Source organism: Cetorhinus maximus, chromosome 3 (genome assembly GCF_964194155.1).
Source record: "Cetorhinus maximus chromosome 3, sCetMax3.hap1.1, whole genome shotgun sequence".
Classification (NCBI taxonomy): domain Eukaryota; kingdom Metazoa; phylum Chordata; class Chondrichthyes; order Lamniformes; family Cetorhinidae; genus Cetorhinus; species Cetorhinus maximus.
The window spans coordinates 97,316,449-97,336,341 of record NC_135881.1 but is presented as its reverse complement, the minus strand read 5'-3'; the positions used below and the strand labels follow the sequence as shown (position 1 = coordinate 97,336,341).

Sequence of the window (19,893 nt, the reverse complement as noted above, 5' to 3'; positions counted from 1 at the left end):
ATCTTTCACCTCCTTTGTCATTCAGGTTATGAGGGAAACCTTTGGCCTACACAATTTAAACAATTAAAAAAGCTGCATGAGTGAATAACTCACTGCATCTGCTTGGTAGCTAAGCTTCAAATTTTAGTAACATAGGAACATAGGAGAAGGAGTGTGTTTCTTGAGTGTGCCTCTTGCCAATTTTTCCCTTCCATCTCCCCTGAAGGCATTGACTTCTTGCTCAGTTATGATAACATTGGTGCTTGAATCATGTCTGGTGCCTAACCCAACTCCATATGTCAGTCTTCACAGTAAGGCCTGGACTTTTATCCCCCAGAGGCAGGAAAATTCCCACAAACCCGACTTAGGAGAAAGTGCACCAGACAGTTGGATCTTGGTTTCAGGGTAACAGTGGGGGGTGCGGGGTGGGGGGTGGATTCCGGAGTGGAGGTGGTGGGGGGGGTGGGGTGGTGGTGTGCAGTAGCGGGGTTGATAACTGGAGTCAGGCCTGCTGCATCCAAAAAGAGTTCAGAGGCAGTCACAGAGGTTGCGGGGTGCAGAAGTGGACTGTGCGAAAGGCTGGCCTCGGTGATCTGGGACTTTGACCCAGCTTTAAAAAGAAAATGAAACAAAAACCTCCAGCCCTCATCCCTCAGACCTCTTCACCCTCTGCACACTCCACGTATCTCCTCATATCTTCCATGCCAACCTATGTACCTCCCCCCCATGCCAACTCACCAAAAAACCACCCTGGGCAGACCTCGGGACCCATGCTGAGATGAAATGAAATCAAGTTTTTAAGTGTCTATTGACGAATTCACTGTTTAAAAAAAAACTCTCCTTGATAAAAATCCATTTGCTACACTTAACCTCATTCAGCTACTTAATCCCTTATAAAGATGAGCATTAGTATTCATAGCCCTACTTCAAAGGCTTTATAAGCACTTGGAGTGTCAATCAAACTGTGAACAGACAGCCACCCTACTGTGATAATGATAGGGTGTAAAATCAGTCAAGCAGCACAAATCCTATAATGATATACCTCAGGCTCATATCAACAGACAAAGTAAAATAGCATTGATTTCCTTTTAAACTGCAGAAAGTTTTTTTCAAAAACTCAGGAGATTTAAATTCCTTGGCAGTTTGGCAGGTCCCTTGAGCTTGACATTTCCAATGAGTTTATCCATTTTATGCACATTCATGCCTACTTTTAAAAATCCCAAAGAACATTTGACCTCTCCCAAAGGGCACCTGACCTCTCTCAGAGGGTACCTTACCTCTCTCAAAGGTGTCCAAAAAGGCACGCTAGCTCTCCAAAAAGATATCCTACCTCTGCAAAAGGGTACCTCACCTCTCCAAAGATCTTTAGCAGCTTTACATCTTCTGTTGAAAGGTCTCAAGCACACAAGTTGTGTTTTGGACATCCCACTAGTAAAAATTGGATCTGACTGCAGGCAGCTGCACTCCAATATGTGCAGTTGCCTGCATGAGCCATGGATGTGCAAACTACAACCCGTCTGCATTCCCCCTCCACCCGCCCTGGCAAAAATTTTGGGTGCCGGATTCAGAGGCAGTACTTCCGGATTCAGGCCTCCAAAGCCATTTTGCATATGCCAGAGACCATCTCCATTGTGGCAACATTTCAGGCCAGTAAGTTTTTTTTTGCAAAAATATACTTTAGTCATAAAATATCTTCAACCACATTCCAAACCATTTCAAAATCACCATTACAAAAGTACAATCAGGTTCAACTTTTACAACATGTATCACAAGGTGCATCAGTACAAACAATGAATATTACAATCATTTGCAGAGAATTTCAGGCCAGTAAGTGTTAACATGGCCATTGGACTACAAGAAACAAGATAGCCAAATGCACCCACAGGGGTGGGCATCCGAGGCAGCAGCAGTGCACATTTTAGTCTATATTCATTGGGCGAAATTTTCTGTGCCCATTGGCATTGGGCATCATGGCGGGTGTGATTGAACAATGTGGCGGAAATGCCAAAAATCGGTTTCACGCTGTCGTGAAATCAGTTTGCAATCGTCCACGGGCCGAGTTTCCCACTGCTGCATGTCAGTAACTTCATTTCAATACATCTGCATATAATTAGAAGCCCTGCATGACGGAATCATAACCTAACGCTAGATCATTTGGGGACATCAGCGAGATTGCACGCCAACATGTTTCACAACAGCATTTATATGGTGAGCTGCACTTCAAGGGTAAATCGGAGGTGAGTGCACAATAATGTTGCGCAGCACTCACAAGGGTCATTTGTTGGACTTGAAGGTTGAGATGCTGTGCATTTAGGTGAAGGGACAGGCAAGTCACTTTTTCTTGGCTGGCTAAAAAGGGAAAAAATTAGGAATTGGCGACCCATTTCACTGTTGAATGTGGACTATAAGATTCTGTCCAAAGTCATCGCCAATCGGGTCAAGTCCACTCTGGAGTTGGTGATCCACCCTGACCAGACCTGCACTGTGCCCGTCAGGAAGATCTATGATAGCCTTGTGCTGCTCAGGGATACGATTGCCTATGTGCAGGACAGGGGTGTGGACACCTGCCTCATCAGCCTGGATCAGGAGAAGGCCTTTGACAGAACATCACACACCTACATGGTGGATGTGCTCTCCAAAATGGGGCTTGGGGAGGGAATCCGCAACTGGATCCAACTGCTCTATACTAACATCAGTAGCGCAGTCTCAATCAATGGGTGGGAATCAGATAGCTTTCCTATTAAATCTGGAGTCAGGCAGGGCTGCCCTGTCTCCCCTGTCCTGTTTGTGTGTTGCATAGAACCCTTTTCAGAGTCCATCAGGAAGGATCCGGGCATAGGAGGAGTGACGATCCCAGGCAGTGGAGGCACTCAGGTCAGAGCCTCCCTGTACATGGACGATGTCGCCATCTTCTGCTCAGATCCGCTGTCGGGGCGCAGACTGATCCACATCTGCAACCAGTTCGAACTGGCCTCAGGAGCCAAGGTAAATTGTGGGAAGAGCGAGGCCATGTTCTTTGGGAACTGGGCTGACTGATCCTTTGTCCCCTTCGCCATCAGGGCTGATGGCCTGAAGGTGCTGGGGATATGGTTTGGAGGGACCAGGGCATGCGTTAGAAGCTGGAAGGAACAAGTGTCTTTGGTGCAAAGAAAACAGGGCATGTGGGAGCGATGCTCCCTCTCTATTGCGGGTAAGAACCTGGTCATCAGGTGTGAGGCACTCTCGCTGTTGCTGTATGTGGCGCAGGTCTGGCCCATTCCACACTCCTGAGCGATGGCGATCACCCAAGTCATCTTTCGCTTTATCTGGAGGTCGAAAATGGATCGTGTCCACAGGGACACGATGTACAAGCCTCTAGGTAAGGGGGGTTAAACGTGCCCAACATTGCCTTCATCCTGATGGCCACCTTTGCGTGCAGCTGCATCAAGCTGTGCATAGACCCTCGGTATGCAAACACCAAGTGTCACTATGTGCTGAGGTTCTACCTGTCCCCGGTGTTGCGAAGGATGGGTCTGGCCATGCTGCCGCGGAACGCTCCAAGTAGTTGGACCGTGCTGCACCACCTGTACCTCATGGAAAAATTTATGCAGAGAAACACCTTTGACCGCAAGTCCATCAGGCAGTGGTCGGCACGTAACATCATAGAGGCCCTGCGGGAAAAGGAGATGGTGGATTCTGTCAGATGGTTCTCCAAGCAGACTGTCAAAGTCATTTGGCAGAATGCCTCTTCGCCAGAACTTTCCAACAAGCACCAAGATGTAGCTTGGCTGGTGGTGAGAAAGGCCCTCCCCATCAGATCCTTCCAACATGCCAGGAGTCTCACCCCCTCTGCACGTTGCCCTCGAGGTGGCTGTGGTGGGGACGAAACCGTTGTTCACCTCCCTGTGGATTGTGCCTTTGCAAAGAAGGTCTGGAGAGAGATGCAGTGGTTTCTGTCGAGGTTCATCCCAAGCAGTTCTGTGACACAGGACTCTGTGCTCTACGGGCTGTTCCCAGGGACACACACCGAGACAAACATCAACTGCAGCTGGAGGATCATCAACTCAGTGAAAGACGCTCTTTGGTCTGCCCGAAACTTGTTGGTCTTCCAGTGCAAAGAGTTGTCCCCGACCGAGTGTTGCAGACTGGCACATTCCAAGGTCCAGGACTGCATGCTGAGGGACACACTAAAGCTTGGGGCAGCCGCCGCAAAGGCGCAATGGGGAAAGGTCGCTGTCTAAGACCTTTCTGACACAGTGCACCAAGGGACTGGGAACTGTTTAGAGCCCCTCGGGCTGTGCAGCTCAAAATGAATGTATGCAGTGAATACTAATTGTATTATAATTGTATTGAAGCACCTCAGAGTGCAACATGATGTGTGTTGATAACTCCAATACCATTGTCTGATTGTCTGCAATGACCATATTGAAATGACTGTAATATTCATTGATTGTATTGATGCACCTCATGATCCATGTGTAAAAGTTGAATCTAATTGCACTTTTTGTGATGGCAATTTAGAAATGTTTTGTAATGTTCTTCCAGATATTTTATGAATAAAGTATATTTTTCAAAACAAAAAAAAACTTTTTCCCAGCTGGCTAACGATGCGGTGCTGGGGCAAGGGCTCACTGTGGGTGGGCAAGTTGGAGGGAGGGTGAAGGGCTGCAGTGCAGATGGGGGCAAGTTGGAGGGGGCAAATGTGTACAGTGTTTGGGTGAGTTAGGGGGGGCGAGCACTGCACTCCGGTTGGGGTGAGTTAGGGGGAAAGTGCTGCACTGCAGTTGGGGCAAGTTGGGGGGGCAAGGGCTGCATTGTGGTTGGAGTGAGTTGGTGGGGGGCAAGGGTTGCACTGCAGTTGATGGTAGTGCACCAGAACATGGGGGGATCGGGGTGGGGGAAGGCGGGGTGAAGGGAAGTGGCCATGCATTAGGGAGACCTTGCATAAAGTGACCATTCCTCCACAGCTGAGACAGTTCAGATGCAGCCACATTGACATACTTGGAGTTGGGCCTCTAGCTTATCTGTCCACTCAAGCAACACACAGGCCTGAAAGTGCCACCAAATGCTCCAGAGCTTTTCATCCCTCAGGAACAGACTGCAAACTAATGAGCATTTTAGTGCACTGCAGAACAATTGGATGACTGGGCACTTTGTGCAATCTCCTTGTTAAATCTGCCCATGGAGCAGTGACTGGTGGAGGCGCTCACAGCCCCTTGCAATGCCATCATCCCATTTTGGGCCAGTCTCCCCCATGGTTCAAGCTAACAGCACAGCCTTGCAGTGTGGATTAAGAGAATATCTGTGGCTTAGATAAGAGCACAGCATGCCGTCTAATGGGCAAAGCTGCTGGCAATCGGTCAGGTGGAGTGGGGCTTAAGTAGGTGGGGTTTCGGGCAGCAACGCAGCGCACTAAACTCTGGCCATCGAAGTAGTGGCCATTGCTCCCTGGGATGCGTTAAGGGGCCTTCAAAATTAACCAAGAGAGGTTCTTAGAGGACCCATGCTAACCCACGTGCCTCTCCCTTTCATCCTGCAGGAGGGGTGCATCAGGAGCATTGAGCCTGGTGAACTAACTATATGCCTCATGGCTCACAGAGAGCAGGGACAAAGAAGAAGAGAGGGAGGAGCAACACACTCAGGAAGAAGGGGCAGTTGGGGCTCTCGCGCACGCCGCTGAAGAGCCACAGTGAACAGTCGCAGGTCAGCGCCCAGCTAGACCCAGGATCTATAGATGGCGCTTGTCATTCTTGCAGGTGACCAAGAACCAGTGTCACCTAAGACTGCGCATGTCCGGGGAACTGGTCGGTCACATCTGCCACCTGCTGCAGGATTTGGCACCATGGGGACATGGAGGGCATTCACTGCCAGTGGCAGTGAAAGTGACCACGGCGCTCAATTTTTACACCAGTAGGTCTTTTGAGGGGTCCACAGGTGACCTCTGTGGGATATCAAAAGCCTCCACACAAATGCATCCATGAGGTCGTGATGCCGTTGTCGTGAAGGCACACAACTTTGTACATTTAGCCCAGGACCAGGAAAGCCAGGAAGCAAAAGTGCTGGGATTTGCACAGATCTCAGCTTTTCCACAGGTGCCATCGACTGCACTCACATTGTGCTTAGATCTCTGTGAAAACAAGCGGGCAACTATATCAACTGCAAGTTGCTGAATATTCAACTGGTGTGCGACCACCACAAACTCATCCTGCAGATCTGTGCATGGTTCCCAGGGAATGTCCACAACTCCTACATTCTCAGTAGGTCTCAGATTCCTGACGTCTTCCAGGATCCACAGAAGCTGCAGGGTAGGCTCCTCAGGGACAAGGGCTACCCACAGAGGACGTGGCTGATGACGCCCGTGCAGCGGCCTCAGACTGCAGCAGAGAGAAAATGCTATGCGGCTCTTGCTGTAACTCGCACCTTGGTGGAGCAAACCATCGGAATATTGAATATGACGTTCCGGTGCCTGGACCAGTCCAATGGAGCCCTGCAATACAGTCCACAGAGGGTGTCACGCATCATGGTGAACAGCTGCATCCTTCACAACCTGGCACTGCAACAGCGGGAGAACCTGGCTGAGGAGGAGATGGAGGATCTGTATGTCTCCTCCAATGAGGAGGATGTGAACGGGGATGAGGGTGAGGAGGTCCTCTAAAACGAGAATGATGTCAATAAGGTCATCGCACTGGCCAGATGAAGCAGGCGTGCTCGGGAGGCCCTCATAGCTGCTGGATTCATGGAGGACGATGACGACATGCAGTGAGGAGACACCATAGATCCTCACATTGCATCTGTGAACGTTTGACTCCAGTCTGGCTGATGGCAGCGCATACACCTTCTGTAATAAGGCTCCTGTCATGGAGACGCAGAGATGCCCATGGTCCCTACGTTCCAGGATGATGATGATGACTTGCAGTGGGGACACTCCATACATCCTCACATAGTTTATGACTCCTGTCTGGCTAGTGGCAGATTGCTTGCGCTCTGTGAACAGGGTCATATCATGGAGATGCAGCAGGGAAACTTTAACTTCTCCTGATCCTATGGCATCCTTCATGAGCTGAACCCTTCAGGGCCACACTGTCACCGGATACAGATGCTGATGAGATGGGGGCCAGCTACACCTCAAAGGTGCTGGGAGCACACAGAGAGAATGATGGAACTCTGTGCTGCCGCCCCAGGGCATTCTGGCTGCAATGATAAGCCTCATTAAGGTGCAGGCCTGACTGATGTGTCCAGTGACTGTGATGGCCCACCATCAGTGTGCTGAGAAGGTTGCACAAAGCACTGGGAAATGCCCTGGACTGAGACACCTGCCTTTATCTTGTGCAGAAAGGTTTCATATCTGAATGATAAGAACACTGCTCATCAGAACAAGGAGCCATAGGCAAGGAGACATTCTTCGGAGTTTATAAACAAACATTATGGACAAGTGATTAACACCCATGCCCAGGCTGAGCAAATACATCTTAATCTTCCAAACCCTGCCGATATGTCTTCATGTTCCCAGATTTCTGGCCTTCAACAGTCCTCCGAGTGCCGGAAACCTGGGAAGTCCCTGCCGCCACCTGCTGTGAATCAGACAGTGCGATGTGCTCACCAGATTCTGCCCCAGAGGCTACTCTAAAGCTTGGTCCCATCAAGGTGTGTGTCTTTGCACTAGAGAAGGGTGTGGGTGAGCGCTGTGATGGGTCTTCAATAACTGTTTCAGCAGATTCCTCTTCTGAGGTGTCTTCGGGGCTTGAGCCAAGGACCTGGGCTGTGGAGTCCCTTGGCTGTTTTCCAGATGTGCCTATGAAAACAAGGAGAAATAATTACTGAATGGCAGTTCCCTGTGAAACAGGACACATCACTCACAGCATGGCTGTTTGATGGATGTTGCACTGCTAGATCCTCACTTGGCTGAGCACCGTCGACCTCACCGTCAACACAGGAATGGTCCAGATCATTGTCGGCCAGCTGGATGGCTCTGTTTCCAAAGTCCATGAGGACCTTGATGTCAGGCATTCCTCCACCGGTCTGTGACCTCTGTCTTTTGTTATGTGCCAGCTTGTCCTGCATGAATTGAGATGGAGAAAGTATAAGCAGGATGCCTGCCAGGCCAGATGGTGAGTATGTCTGGCATGTGTGGGCGGTGAGTGGTCCCATGGACAGGATGAAGACAATGAAAGTGAGTGTGAGAGAGTGAATGGTGATGTCCCTTGATCCTGCAGTGAGTGACAGCCCTGTGGATGTGTGATGGGTTTGTGAGTGTGAGTTGAGAGTGATGAGAAGAGTGGCTTACCCTGGCGGAATGGAGGAGACCATTTATCCTCTTTTGTTATTGGGTGACTGGTCTCTTTTGCAGGGCATTGGTGCTGACCACCACTGCCACATGCTGGATTTGTCACCTTGCTTTCTGGCCTGTGCCCAGAGCAGGGGCAGAGGCCATTGTGGCGGGCCTCCACTGCGTCCAGTAGGCACTCGAGAGAGAGGCGTCAGTAAATCTGGGGGCAGCTTTGGCAGCCATGACTTTGCAGCAGCTTCCTATCCCTTGAAGAGAGCTAGTTCTGTGCAGGGGCACCCTTTAAATATGGCACCCAGTTTAGTGAAGACCTGTTGTGACAGCAGGACAGGCGAATGAGAAGCCATCCTGCCAGCAACCTGGCATGTTTCCCAGGAATGCATGATTAACAAGGCGGGATTGGGACGATACGGTGTGAAAACCTGCCATTGTGGCTGGCAGGTAAAACGTCCTTTTTCCCACCAACTACTGGACTTAGTATAAATCTGGGATGATTCTATCCATAATCCCTATGATTTGTTTCCTCATCAATTCCATGCCTGTGCCAATAGATTGCCTCCAATTCCATGTGCTTCCATGATTCAATATTCAAATTAGAGGAACATAAAAAAGTCTTCCTAAGACAATGCCATGACCCAAAAAAATTGGTCAGGGTCAGAGCTGCTGCATTATCATTGCAGAGCTTTTCTCAATATTAAGACGTGTTGGAAATCCACAAAAACAAAAGATTCTGTTTTATGGGATTGAATTCCTGAAGGACATCTCTGGATTGTCTGCCATAACTTTGATGGAAGATTTGCAAAAACACTGGAGAAACGGTATAAGTGGTGTTTCTGTGGATCCTCTGCTAAATTATAATTGATGATCAGAAGAATCCCCAGGTAAAGTCAGCCCATGTGTCCAGATACATTCTCGATTGCCCTTTTATTTGGTGTTGCACTCATCACTGATGCTCCTCAACTATACATCCTCTGTGTCTGAAAAGGTAGTAGTAATGATAAAGGAATAGTAGCACAGTGGTACTTTTACTGGCCTAATGATCCAATGGCTCTGACTAATGCTCTGGAGACCAGGGGGATTTACATTCAATTAATTAATAAATCTAGAATAAAAAACTAGTCTCAGTAATGATGATAATGGAACAACCGGATTGTCGTAAAATCTCATCTGGTTCACTAATGCCTTCAGGGACCGCTACAGAAAAATAAAATAAGAATAAAATTGGGTGGACCACCTGGCATCAACCTAGACACCAGAAATGACAGCCTGCACATCCTGTTCATTCGATCCTGCAAAGTCCTCCTTACTAACATCTGGAGCTTGTGCCAAAATTGAGAGAGATGTCTCACAGCCTGGTCAAGCAACAGAGATAAAAACAAAAAGCTAAAAACTACTGCGGATGCTGGAAATCCAAAACAAAAACAGAATTACCTGGAAAAACTCAGCAGGTCTGACAGCATCGGTGGAGAAGAAATCAGTTAACGTTTCGAGTCTTCATGACCCTTCATGAAGGGTCATGAAGGCTCGAAACATTAACTGATTTCTTCTCCACCGATGCTGCCAGACCTGCTGAGTTTTTCCAGGTAATTCTGTTTTTGTTCTGGTCAAGCAACAACCTGACATAGTCATACACAACAAACTGTACCTTACAATGTCCCAGACACCACCATCACCATCCCAGGATATTTCCTGCCACACCGGCAGGACAGACCCAGAGGTGGCAGCACGGGGGTATGCAGCTGGGAGTGTTTTATGTCTTGAGTCTATGAGTTCACTAGTCAAGCAAACTCGAATTACACACCTTCATGTACACTTGTTAGCTGATGCTCGCTATCAATAATGGAGAGAGACAGACATAAGAACAAACTTTGATTGTTTATTGCAACAGAAGGCAGAGCACTAAACCTTGTGTGCTCCCACAACCACCTCCAGCTCTAGACTTACAGTTAACTAGTAGCCCACGCTGTACAGTGATTGATTAGTACTGTCACATGGTTAGTCTACTTGCATTCTCTTAAAGGCACATGGTGTTTCACTTTATCATATCCCTCCCCGTTTACTTAAAAAAATACAGTTGACAAACTTAATAACATGTGAACTATTTACAGTAATAGCTATATACAATCAAGTCTCTCAGGAGGCTTTCTCGGACGTGTTGAGCATCGCAGTTCAACAACCTCGGCTTGTTTTTCCGAGACCTCCGAGACGTAGATGAAGATTGCCTTTCTTCTTGTGGGACTGATGTTCTTTTGTGGAGATGATCCACGTGTCAATCTAATTATCCGGCCGTTTACTGATACATTATAGGAGAGGGGTCCAGTTACTGCCCTCACCTCGCCTAACGGCCAATTGGGCCCATATCCAAAGCTCTTCATGAGGACTGCATCTCCCACCATGAAAGTTCTTTTGCAGCAATGACCATCCTGCCTGGTCTTCTGCGCCTCTTGGCCTTTCTCCACCCTCCACTCTAAATTCAGCGGGTGCAAAGATATCTCTTCATTAGTAGTTCTGCAGGGACAAAGCTGGTCATTGTGTGTGGTGTGGTCCGGTATGCAAACAAGAACCGGGACAATCTTGTGCCGTTGGAATTCCCTTCCATCTTTTTCTTTCCAGGTTTAAAGGTTTGGACTGCCCACTCAGCTATGCTGTTCGATGCTGGTTTTTTTAGGGTGAGGTTTTGATTTGGGTAATGCCGTTAAGGGTCGTGAACCTGTGGATCTTCCCACTGGTAAAAATGGTCCTGTTGTCGGACACGAGGACCTCCGGCAACCCATGCACTGTAACACTCTGCCGCAAACGGTCTATGGTGGCAGCTGACGTGGGTGACCAGACTTTATAGACGTCCACCCATTTGGAGTGGAAGTCAATCAGTAAAAGGAACATTGTGCCCAAAAAGGGTCCCACATAATCAAAGTGGAGGTGCACCCATGGCCGCCCCAGCCATTCCCATGGGTGCAATAGAGCTAAGGGGGGAGCTTTTGCACCTGCTGGCATTGAAGACAGCTTTTGACCAGGGTTTCTATATCCAAGTCCATGCCTGGCCACCACAAATAGAAGTGTGCGAGCATCTTCATTCTGCTAATGCCTGGATGAGCACTATGTAGCTCGGTTAATTACGGCCTTCACTCCAATAACCCTTGCTCCCATGAGTAATATGCTATCCTGGCAGGAGAGTTCATAGTTACGATCAGAATAGGGCTTCATCTCTTTGGATTTAGATCCACCTGACCAGCCATTCAAGACCTGCTCCCAGACATTAGACAATAGTGGGTCCCAGCTTGTCCACTCACGGATTTGTCTGGTCTGAACAAGGGAGGATCCAGAAAATGTAGCACTAAGGCCAGTTCCTGGAAAATCGGAGACTCCCCGTTATTAGCTGGCAGGGGAAGGCGGCTTAGTGCGTCGGCATGTGTGATTTGACTACAGGAACGGTGAACAAAAGTGCATTCGCAGGTGGCTAATATTAGTGCCCATCTCTGGATGCGACCCAATGGGATAGGTGGCTTCGCTTTATCTTCCCCAAATAATCCCAGTAGAGGCTTGTGGCCAGATATAATATGGAAATGGCGACCATGGAGATATTGCTGAAACTTCCGGATGCCAAACACAATAGATAAGCCCTCCTTTTCAATCTGGGAGTATTGTCGCTCTGTGACATTGAGTGTGCGAGATGTATAAACAATGGGTCGTTCAGAGCCATCCGCCATCCGATGTGAAAGGGCAGCCCCTATTCCATAAGGGGACGTGTCACATGTTAAAATTAATTCCTTCTCGGTGTCAAAATGGACCAACAAGGCCAAAGATCTCAACAATCGCTTCACTTTCAGGGAGGCAACCTGTGGGGCTTGCCAACTCCATTTCTGGTCTTCTTAAGCAGGCCGTACAATGGGGTCAATTTAATCTTTGCGTACCAATTGCGGCCTATAAAGGGGAACCTTTTGAACTTACATTTTAAAAAGTCCCCTCATGCAGACTGGAGATCATGACTCCTCCAAGGGGCTGTGAAGCATGACTCTTAAAAAACCTTTCCAACTCCATGAAAATTGCAGAGGAGTAGAACATGTTATTCACGCAATGGAGCCTGCCAGGTCAGAAATGCTGGATGTAGGCTTCTAACAGGAACCAGCCCATATCCTTAAAGGCACGCCTGAAAATTAGACAGCCCAGAAATGACGTGGGGAGTGCTGGAATCGGGACCTGCTTGCTATTTTAAAAGGCTCCCAAGTCAATCCGACTCGGTGAAAATCCAGGCCTATATTGGCATTCCTTAACTGTTGCTGGGTCAAAATCCTGGAACTCCCTCCCTAACAACAACAACAGCAATGTGAGTATACCTACAACACTTCAGCAGTTCAAGAAGTCTGTTGACCACCACCTTCTCAAGGGTATTTTGTGATGGGCTAGCACTGCCTGAGATGCTCACACCCCATAAATGAATAAATGAAGATAAAAAACAAGTTATTCCCAAGCCATTGTAGTGTTAGTCTTGACCATTACTTGACACCATGTGACATTAGGACACAGCCCAAAAAAGTCATCACATTCTATTCCATTTTCCATTCCCCTCTATGCTGGGAAATGATTGCACCCACAGGGTGGTCCCTGGCAACTGAGATTGGAACTGCCAACATGGAAGATCTTACTTGATGATACCATCTCATGCTACTGAATGTTGATACAGTATTGAAATACTCAAAGACATCTGTCTTTTGTAATGAGAACAAGAAGTTGCATTTATACAGTGCATTTAAAATAGAAAACCTTCCCAAAGCACTTCACAAAAGTGGATTCAGCTAAAAATGGATACCTAGCTGAAGAAGCGCATATTAGGAGAGGTGACTAAAAGCTCAATAAATGTGAGTGGGGAGAGGGTTTTGGAAGTGGAGAATTTTACAATGGAGCATTCGAGAGTGGTGATGAAAAGGTAGAGCTGGGTTTTGCCAGTGTTTTGAACATTCAGTGGGTGTGGAAATGAAATGTCTGCTGTATTCCATTTATTATGGAAAACTCCTTCCAGGATACACTAATCCATATTAAAAGCATGCTATGGAGGTTTTCTTCAGGCTATGTTTGGGTTTCCCTCCAATGTTCCATTGACTATATTCAAGTATACAATATATCTGTCAGCATGCATGTGAAAGTCGATCCATAAACAAAAGACTCAGTGTGTTAATGCAAGTGATGTGGCTGCAATAATTAAAATATAATGGATCTGACTAAGAAAGTATGGCTTGTTATGAAAAATTCGTATTGCTTGTTTAGGAATGTTTCCAAAATAAATGAAGTTGAAATTTTTGTTGACTTTTCATTTTAATATTAAATTCCAAATGAATTAATTCAGGTTGTAAGAAGACACAGACCAAAGGTTGCATTCGCTAGATTTCCTGACACTGCTGCCATTTATAACTTTCCTCTCTGTAATCATGTTGAAAATGTTATCATTCTGATGTGTGTTGCATGACTTGCTGGCACTGCTATTGTAGGCAGCAGGCAGTAGTGAAACACTGAGTCCTATCTTGGTGAGGCAAGCAATTCTGCTGGAGCTGGTGTCATGAATGGTAGATGAGTTAATTGTAGCTACTATCAAGGCATATCCTCGATGCCTGCAGTACCATCCAAGAAATGGGAATATCAAATGGCTGAACTGTCATTTGCAGTTTGAACATTGCTGCCAGCCTGTAATCTACTAGAATTATCGAACTTTCTCCCAAGTTCAACTGGTAAATCTCTAAATCTAATGCTCAAAATAAATTTACATAATCAATTTATTATTACAGAAAAATGAAAGATAAAAGTACTGATGGGGTTAGGGTCATCTTTGGCTTTGAAAATGTCAATGGAATTAAACAAAGTCAACATGGATTTATGAAAGGGAAATCATGTTTGACAAACCCACTAGAGTTTTTTGAGGACATAACTAGTAGAATAGAAAAGGGACAGCCAGTGGATGTGTGGATGTGGTGTATTTGGATTTTCAGAAAGCTTTTGATAAAGTCCCAGATAAAAGATCAGTGGGCAAAATTAAAGCACATGGGATTGGGGGTAATATATTGGCATGGATTGAGAATTAGTTAGCAGACAGGAAACAGAGGTAAGAAATTTCCCATCAGCGAGCGGGGGCGGGGGTGGGGGTGGGGGCGGGGGCGGGGCCCGCTCGCTGACATGTAAAATGACGCGCAATGACGTCAGGTAGAACTCCCGATGCCATCCCACATTATTTCAATTTTCAGGTAGGCGGGGGCACAGTTGAGTCAGCTGTGAGCCTGCCAACCTGTCAACGGTCTGTTGAGGCCATTCAAAAGTCAATTAAGCTCATTAGTGGACCTGCCCATCCAACTTTAAAGTTGGCGGGCAGGTCGGGAGTGCTGGCGGCCACCTGAAAATGCGTGAAACCTCATCCACGGGCAGGATGAGGTTTCATCGCTGAATCAAAAAATTAACAGACACTTTTAATTAACGTTATGTCCATGTCCCAACTCATGTGACATTGTCACATGAGGGGACATGTATGGTGAATTAAATTTTCACTGCAGTAACTTTTTTACTTTGGGAACCGTTCTCCCTGAGGCAGCACTTAGTCTCAGGGAGATCGGAGCACACTTCCGATTTTAGGAATCCCCCCCGCCCGCACAGGAAGCGCGTAGAGCTTCCCTGCGGACATCACGCTGGGCGGGCCTTAATTGGCCCGCCCATTAAAAATGGTGGTGCCCCCCCAATCGGGGGTGCTGATCGAAGGGCCGCCCAACCATGCCCACCCCCACACTTCCCCCCCGACAGGGGGAAAATTTTGCCCTGAGAGTAGAAAAGAAAGGGTCTTTTTCGGAGTGGCAGGTGGTGACTAGTGTCACCGCAAGGGTCAATGCTTGGGCCCCAGCTATTCACAACATATATCATTGATTTAGATGAGGGAACCAAAAGTAATATTTCCAAGTTTTCTGAATGGTAAGGATGGTGTTAAGAGGCTTCAAGGTGATTTAAACAGATTGAGTGAGTGGACAAATACATGGCAGATGCAGTATAATGTGGATAAGTGTGGAGTTATCCACTTCAGTAGGAAAGACAGAATGCCAAAGTATTATTTAAATGGTGATTGGGAAATGTTGTTTACAAAGGGACCTTGGTGGCCTTGTACACCAATCACTGATACAAGCATGCAAATGCAGCAAGCAGTTAAGAAGGCAAATGGTATATTAGCCTTCATTGCGAAAAGACTTGAGTACAGGAACAAGATGTCTTACTGCAGCTGTACAGGGCCTTGGTGAGACCACACCTGGAGTATCGTGTGTAGTTTTGGTCTCCTTACCTAAGAAAGGATATATTTTCCATAGAGGGAGTGCAGCGAAGGTTCACCAGACTGATTCATGGGATGGCAGGATTTTCATATGAGGAGACGTTGAGCCGACTAGGCCTGTATTCATTGGACTTTCGAAGAATGAGAAGGGATCTGATTGAAACATATAAAATTCTGACAGGGATGGGACAGACTGGATGGAGAGATAATGTTTCCTCTGGCTGGGGTGTCTAGAAAAAGGGGTCGCAGTCTCAGGATATCGGGTAGGCCATTTAGGACTGAGATGAGGAGAAATTTGTTCACTCAAAGGGTGGTGAACCTGTGGAATTCTCTACCACAGAAGGCTGTGGAGGCCAAGTCACTCAATATACTTAAGAAGGAAATAGATAAGATTTCTGGACTCTAAAGACATCAAGGGATATGGGGAGAGCAGGAAAATGACGTTGAGATAGAGGATCAGCCATGATCATATTGAACGGCGAAGCAGGCTCAAAGGGTTGAATGATAGACTCCTGCTCCTATTTTCTATGTTTCTATGTTTTCCATGGGAGAAAATTTGAAGTCAGTGTGCATGTGGAGCAAAATGCTGACCAATCCTTTATTGACATATAAATTAGACATGTTGATTGGTAAACAAACTGACTGAAACTAAAGAAAGAGACTGAGAGAAGGATGTTAAGAGAAACAAACAGTGGAAGATATTTGAAATACCCTTCCTGCTATATTTTGCCAATTGAAGAAAATGTTCAGTAATTCATGAAGTTGGCAGCATTTTAATATTTTAAATTTGCTTAATTATTTCACATTTGTCATTTAACATATTACAGCTTGTTCAGAAATAGCTTACATTTTCAAACCACTGTCAAATATTGTTGTTTCAAATTTTCACAGTTTTTGCAATGTTATATCATGTATCAAAAGGTAAACAGTTTTAGCATTTAACGCTTAAGCTACAGAAGTTACTAAGATTTATTTCTGGAGGTTCAGAAATATGTGAACCTATTTAAACTAATGTCACAACAGTGATAAATTGGGGGTAATTTTCATCTTTCTGGCCAGGTGGTGATCTAGTGGAGCTAATTGCCCACTCATTGTTCTAGCTGCCTAAATTTTAGGCCAAATTAATGGGTTGAAAATTGAGTGTGTCCACAATAAATAGGTGGCCTGCTCTGCCAGGTTACTACCTAGACAATAAAGTTAAAATTTGCCTTAAATTGCGAAGTGCTAAAATACACTGCTAATCCCTGGGGATTTTTTTGACTCTGTGTGTGTGTGTGTGTGTGTGTGTGCGCCTGTCTGTGTGTGTGGGGAGCCACTAAGGGCGCATATGGTGTGCTTGCTACTAAGCAGGCTGGATAATCCAATTAAAGTATCTGGCTGGGTTGCGAGTGTCATGCCAGGTTCCTTATCCCCTTGCCCCAGAAATTCCCACAGCTGCCCCCATGGTTCTACAATTATCCTGGCTAGCTGGGATGCCCCCCTCGCCCACAAGTTGGCCTCATGTATGACATCATGCATGCCATCAACAATGACCTTACATGGGATCCTGCTGAGCAATGGAACATTGGAAACACTTAATGTAGGAGTTCTCCTCCCAGATGCACTGATGACCATATCTGGGAATGGGAAGAGGCTCCTTCCCAACAGAACAATCAAAATCTTTGACTGAAGGCTCCAGCCTGTCATATTCAGGATCCAACTCAATTTCTTGCCTTTTTTGGGGCCATAGTTACATCATGTCTAACATCAGTTACCACCTCTTGTCTTTGATGGCTCTAACCTTTGTGCTCCTATCATGATTACTTCCTCATTTACTTGTCTTTACTTTCACTTCTTTTGAGTTTGGTGTTCCCCTGCATTTTGGGCCTTGCCCATTCGTCTTGGTTTCTCAAGAACAAAACAAATTAATAAATCACACCAATCACCCTTTAATCACTGGATCTTAACAGTTATGCAACATTTTAGAATACCTAGTCATCTTTGAATTTTCACTTATGGCAGGGCCAAACAAAAATCACACTTACTAATTCTGCACTTACGCTGTGGTTTTATTTAAAGTTGCCACTTTAAAAACAAAGCTATAATCATTGGGGTTGACAGATCTCCCTCTTAATCATTTTCTTGACACTTATATTCCAATCTCTAGAACACAGATCTTATTTAGGCTTAATTTATCTGGTATTCCATTGTAGCATGCGGTGACATAAACATTAAAATATAAACATAAAATATGCTGGTCATAAAATTCATTGCAAACTTATGTAACAAAGAGAATTTGGAATTGTGATTATTTAATAGACTTCAACTGCTCCAGCCGAGTGAATGTAAAAAGATATGGTCTGCTCTGCACCTCTTTATTTCTCAACATATTTCCATTTTCAGTAAGATTAACATCACTCTGCTAACAGGTAGAGGGTATGGAGCTGTACTGTGAAATAAGTTCCATTTCCTAATTTTAGGCAGCACTTGCTGACGCAAGAGCCAAAAACGTGCCTGTAAGTTCACAATTTGCAATATTTAATATCACTTTTCTTTCGCCACTTGGCTTATTGTGTGACTCCAAAACCAGGTCCATATACATCTCTGCAAAAATATAGTCCCAATGAGAGACTCTTATCGGCAATGTCTGTCAAAATTACAATTTCGACACAAAGATCTGATCATGTTGATTAACTTTGTTCAGAACGTTTTGAAGATCTTTAGTCGTTAGTAAAGGGTTTATCGAAATGGATCTGAAAGGATTGAAGGGAGTTTTAATTTAAAAGCTTCAGATAAGACAAACGGCAGATCCACACTTCGTATTCCCTCGGGCCAACCGAATGGCCAGCGTCGTTACAGCTCCTGCCCTATTAACCAAAAATATTAAAGGCTCAGGCTGTGGTAAAGATGCTGCTGGGAACCTCCATGCTATATCATCCTGCTTAACCAGGGACTGTTATTCAATACAAGCAGAAACAATCCACCGATTTAAACCAACCGTCCATGAAAGTGACCTGTTAGGACGGGGCGCCCATGAAATTCTTACTCTTATTGACTGGTCTCATGCACTAGCTGCAACACCTCAGTATGGGTTACCCTAAAAGGCGATGTTGTTGTAACCTTTCCAGTTACGAGTAAATGAATCTATATTCTGAAGTTCCAGGTACACAGTCAGATTTGTTGGATTCAGCCTTTGACAGGGAATCCCACCTCTGAATTGTCGTTTAGTTTACCTAAGTTCAAAACTCTTTTGATGATCAAATGCAAATAACTTGTGGTTTTATTTTTTCTTACCTATTGCCAGGATGCATATCTCGTACAGCAGAAAATGAGTTTTGCGGCCGAAGGGATCCATGAAGGCATCCTGTCCCATAGGGATCCTGGGTGACTGTGAATGATGTTCCTCTGTTAGAGTGCAACACTACCTAGTTTCGTTTGACAGTGAAATGAGCCAACTCCTGCTTTGGCCCCAGGTTCTCGGCAAACACGGAAAGAGAGAGAGATAAAACACATAAACATACACTGCACCTACCCATCAGTTTAACATCTCCTCCTACTTACACACCACAGCACTGACACATACAGGAGAAATACTAACACTGGAAGATCATACTTCAGAGTTAATAAACCACCATCAGCATCATGCGCCCGAGCATGGCCGACAAGGGCATTGATTATCTATATTTAGTATTATTGGGTTTTGCGTGTGTAAAGCTGGGTCGATATTTCAATTCGCTATGCTGCTTATAATGGAAACGGTACTGAACTAGGTTGCTTTTGTTCGTGCAACTTGACATTATTGTCCTTTGGACTATAAATGAAAGGGTTTGGATTGTATTGAAACGTTAATACATCCTCTTTCTGTTAGATTTCTGGTGACGTGCGAAACTGAACTGAATCAAAGGGGAAGCCTTGATGATAACTTTGGGAACTGTTTTATCTGATCATGAACTATAATCAATGGAAGTCAGAAAAATAGGAACTTGAAGCACACAAAAAATGCCCAAAATATTATCTTTACAATGAAAGCCACATTTCATCTATTGTTTAAAAAACATTCTCAACACTAATAACTGGTATATCTGTTTTAGCAGAACAAACATCTATACAACTTTGGTTGCATTGATCACCAGAGTTACTCTGCACAGCAACTTACACAGATTTAACAGAACAAACACGATCCTGTTTCCAGGATTTTACATTTTGCTGAAAACAATAATTAGCTGTTACTTTTTAAAGGTTTTGAACTGCTTTCTTCAGTCTTTGATTATTGGATCTGATATGATTTCTCTTTCCCAACCCCCAAATAGGGGGCTTATCTTGTTCAACTCTGCTTGTTTCAGTGAAGTGTCACACTTGCAGTGTCATTCTATCATTTTCT

At 45.6% G+C, this 19,893-nt stretch overlaps 1 protein-coding gene across 1 annotated transcript in view; it reads right to left on the bottom strand.

The window, feature by feature from the left end:
• The window catches only part of hepacam2 (HEPACAM family member 2), a 182,191-nt gene extending 163,281 nt beyond the window's left edge, over positions 1-18,910 (bottom strand). Inside the window, exon 1 of the mRNA XM_078538751.1 lies at positions 18,807-18,910. Within this exon, the coding sequence (XP_078394877.1) occupies positions 18,807-18,885 (79 nt within the window). The 5' untranslated portion in view covers positions 18,886-18,910. The remainder of the gene's footprint in view (positions 1-18,806) is intronic.
• Positions 18,911-19,893: the final 983 nt, after the last annotated feature.